Source organism: Choristoneura fumiferana, chromosome 30 (assembly GCF_025370935.1).
Source record: "Choristoneura fumiferana chromosome 30, NRCan_CFum_1, whole genome shotgun sequence".
Lineage (NCBI taxonomy): Eukaryota > Metazoa > Arthropoda > Insecta > Lepidoptera > Tortricidae > Choristoneura > Choristoneura fumiferana.
Window position 1 is genome coordinate 148,869 of NC_133501.1, and position 3,750 is coordinate 152,618.

At 38.6% G+C, this 3,750-nt stretch overlaps 1 protein-coding gene across 1 annotated transcript in view; it reads left to right on the forward strand.

Annotated features, from left to right (window-relative positions):
* The first annotated feature begins 2,550 nt into the window (after positions 1-2,550).
* Positions 2,551-3,750, forward strand: part of LOC141444436 (uncharacterized) — a 33,116-nt gene continuing 31,916 nt past the window's right edge. The window contains exons 1-2 of the mRNA XM_074109985.1: positions 2,551-2,775; positions 3,442-3,561. Coding sequence (XP_073966086.1) covers positions 2,644-2,775; positions 3,442-3,561 — 252 coding nt within the window. The 5' untranslated portion in view covers positions 2,551-2,643. The remainder of the gene's footprint in view (positions 2,776-3,441; positions 3,562-3,750) is intronic.

A 3,750-nucleotide genomic window follows, 5' to 3' on the forward strand; every position in this document is an offset into this window, starting at 1 on the left:
ATGGCGAAGATTCGCCACTGGTTGTTATGTACACTGTGACAATACCACGAGTGACAAGGAGGGTTACTACGAAATTCGAAAATCGAAGTTCGTATCGTACCGTCCTGCTGACGCTAATATTATTTCATACGAGAGCGAGAGAGACGGTACGATACGAACTTCGATTTTCGTAGTAGCCCTACTGGGGTTGGATGCGAAGCAGGTGGCAACCCGGCACAGTATTTCCGGGAGTATAATTTCAGTCTGCGACTAGATCGTAAATTGAAAATGAAGTTATCGTGTAAGTTAGTATTAAGATTTAAAATTAATAGGGATAATAAATTTTATTTTTATTTTAAACGATTTGTTGTTTTTATTATTGTCAATGCTCTCCCGCCACACAGAAAGACTAATTCATTGGACCACGCCTATAAAGCTACGACGTTTTTTATGCGGTTAACAAAGAAGGAATCTTAAGCAGCAGCACAGAGTTTACTTTTATTTAAAATAAGTTTTTGTTAATAAATTCATATTTAATAGTTAGCGGAAGTGGATCAAAATTTACTTGCTTAATTTGACCCAAGAATAACAATCAGGAATTAGCGTTAATTATAGAGAAGTTATGGAAGTCCGTGAACGAGACAGGAGGGCTACTACGAAACTCGAAGTTCGTGTCGTGCGGTCCTCTGACACTTGTACTATTTAATACAAGCGAGAGGGACGGTACGATACGAACTTCGACTTTCGAGTTACGTAGTAGCCCTGCAGGTGGGGTCACAGCACGAAAAAAAAATACATGAGACGAGCAGCACCGCTTCTCCGAAGTTCGAAAACTTCGTATGGGACCGTCCCTCTCGCTCTCGTGTTAAATAGTTAAGTGTCAGAGGGACAGAACGACACGAATTTCGAATTTCGTAGTAGCCCTGCAGATAAGCAGATGTCGGTAGAAAGCACGTAGAATGAGAATACGGTGTGAGTACGGTAAATTAAAATAATAATTTTACACACATTTTTACTCGTGCATTATCAACGAGGGTTTTTACTGAGCCGAAATATCGCTAGATGGCGGTAGTATCGTGAGGGCCGTTTGACGTTTGCTCGTGATCGTTATGCGGGATTTACACTCGTCTCGTTCACCTAGCGAACTTCCAGTTTACCCTCGTGGCGAGTTCAGTTTTCTTTAAGCTTACAACCTACGCAGCACAAGGTCCAAACTCCAATGAAGCGAGAGCGCGAATGTAAACACCAGCGTTCGGCGCGAGGTCCTTTGACTCGTGCTCGTGCCCAAAAACCGCTCCGGGCGCGAGCGCTGCGAGGGGTGAGGCGAGGCGCACGCGTCTGATCACACTCACCTTGTACCTCGCCTCGCGCCTCATCTCGCGACTCGTACGCAAGTGTAAATGCGGCATTAAATATTAAATAACTAAATGAGCCAATCGCAAGCAAACGTCAAATAGACCTCACGATACTAACGCCATCTAGCGATATTTCGCCTCTGTTCCCACCAAGTTCCCACCCATCATCTTGACAGAGTAGAAAGGTTTATATAGGGTGCCGTAGTAAACTAGGAACCCCTATAGTTTCGCCATGTCTGTCCGTCGGTCTGTCCGTCCGCGGCTAAACTCAGAGACCGTTAGTACTAGAAAGCTGTAATTTGGCATGAATATACATAAAATATCAGTCACGCCGACAGTGGTAAAATAAAAAACAATAAAAATATTTTTTTTAGGGTACCTCCCATAGACGTAAAGTGGGGGTGTTTTTTTTTCTCGACTAACCCTATATTGTGGGGTATCGTTTAATAGGTCTTTTAAAACCATGGGGGGTTGCTAAGACGATTTTTCTATTCAGTAATCTGTTTGCGTATTCAACTTTAAAATGCAAATTTTCATTAAAATCGACACGCTCTTGGGCGGTTTTAGGGTTCCGTAGCCAAAATGGCAAAAACGGAACCCTTATAGTTTCACCATGTCTGTCTGTCTGTCTGTCCGTCCGCGGCTTTGCTCAGGGGCTATCAATGCTAGAAAGCTGTAATTTTGCACGAATATATATGTAAACTATGCGACAAAATGGTACAATATAAATTAAAAAAAAAATTGGGGGTAATTTTTTTTTCTCATCCAACCTTGTAGTGTGGGGTATCGTTGGATAGGTCTTTTAAAACCATTAGGGGGTTGATAAAATGATTTTAAGATTCAGTGATTTGTTTGCAAAATATTCAACTTTAGTGCAAATTTTCACTAAAATCGAGCGCCCTCTAAAATCTAAAAATTTGAAAAAATTTAGGATAGTAGCAAGTAAATATACTTAAGGGTTAAGTTTTCTTGAGAATTATTAGTAGTTTAAGAGTAAATAGCAGCCTAAGGTATACAATATACCTAAACTTGGAATATTAGTACAAAATAAAAAATCCTTAAAAAAATATGACTTAATTTTTTCGTTATGGCTATGGAACCCTATTTCGGGCGTGTCCGACATGCTCTTGGAAAGTTTTTTTTTTAAGTTAGCGTAACGTGCGAATACGGTTAGCACGCTTAAAAACCCCTCATAACTGTCAAATCACATCAATCAACAAACCAGTACATACAGCGCCTTTTTAACTCGTTCAATGATTTAACACACAAATACTGGTAAATAATAAAACATTAGCCATTGTTTTGCACAATGTATAATAGCGAAGTAAATTCTGATTACAATTTACTGGTCTGTCACGCTTGTTTGAGCTCCAATCGCGTTTTAACTATGGTAGGAGATCTAGTCGACGTTTATCGCAAAATATGCGACAATTCGCGAATGGTGAGTTAATTTATTCAATTAAATTAGAAATATGAACTTATTTAGAAACTACTGCATTAATTTTTTAGTTAAAATCTTTAGAATGAATTGCCGAAAACAGCCTCTGAATTTGACCTTTATTCAGTGTAGAAAAATTGTTTGCATTACAATTAGGGCTTGAAAGTGAAAGTATTGAGCACTATTTAAGAGTAAAAATCCGGTTTCTACGCAAAGTAATCATATTGCTTGTGATATAAAAAAATTGCAGTAACCGTCTGGTACCAACATGATTATGGACTCTTAAAACATTTGATTGAAAAGTCAGGAATGGTACAATTAGTTTCTGTCTTTGCAAAAGATTTTTTCCAAGGTGAGTGTGTAGTGTACAGTCGAGTTCATTAACTTGTGAGCAAAAATTTGGTCAAAAATATCTGAACACAACAATAGTTGACAGTGTAGAAGCGTGTTCAGATATTTTTTAATCAACTCAACTGTACACTATGGTGGTGCCACTGGCACTAGCAAATAATTTCCAACATGATTGATACTAGTTGGACCACTCCTGACTTCTATAATCAACCTGATTGTTGAACCATTAAATTTTTTGAATTTTCTAAATTTTTTACCATAGAATAGATTTTATTGTAGGGTTGACTACGGTAAATAGTAGCAATTCTGTGTTGATAGATGCTGACACCTCAAACTAACGTCTGTTGGGAATGCTTGGCGCTGCTGAAGAAAGTGCGAGCGTTCAAGAAGAAAGTGGACAATGCACAGAAAATCCTGGACTACTGTATTGACAAACATGTGAGAAATCGGCCATGATAGTAAAATTGAGATAAATTATTTCGTAATGCAGAGATACCAAGCCACTGTGTTGAGTTTTGAACGCAACCTTATTTTTTTTTTATAGCAACTCTGTGTTGCATTGGCTACCCTGTTTTCCTTATGTCATGTCATGTCTTGCTTTTTCTATTGTTCTGTTCGAAACAATAC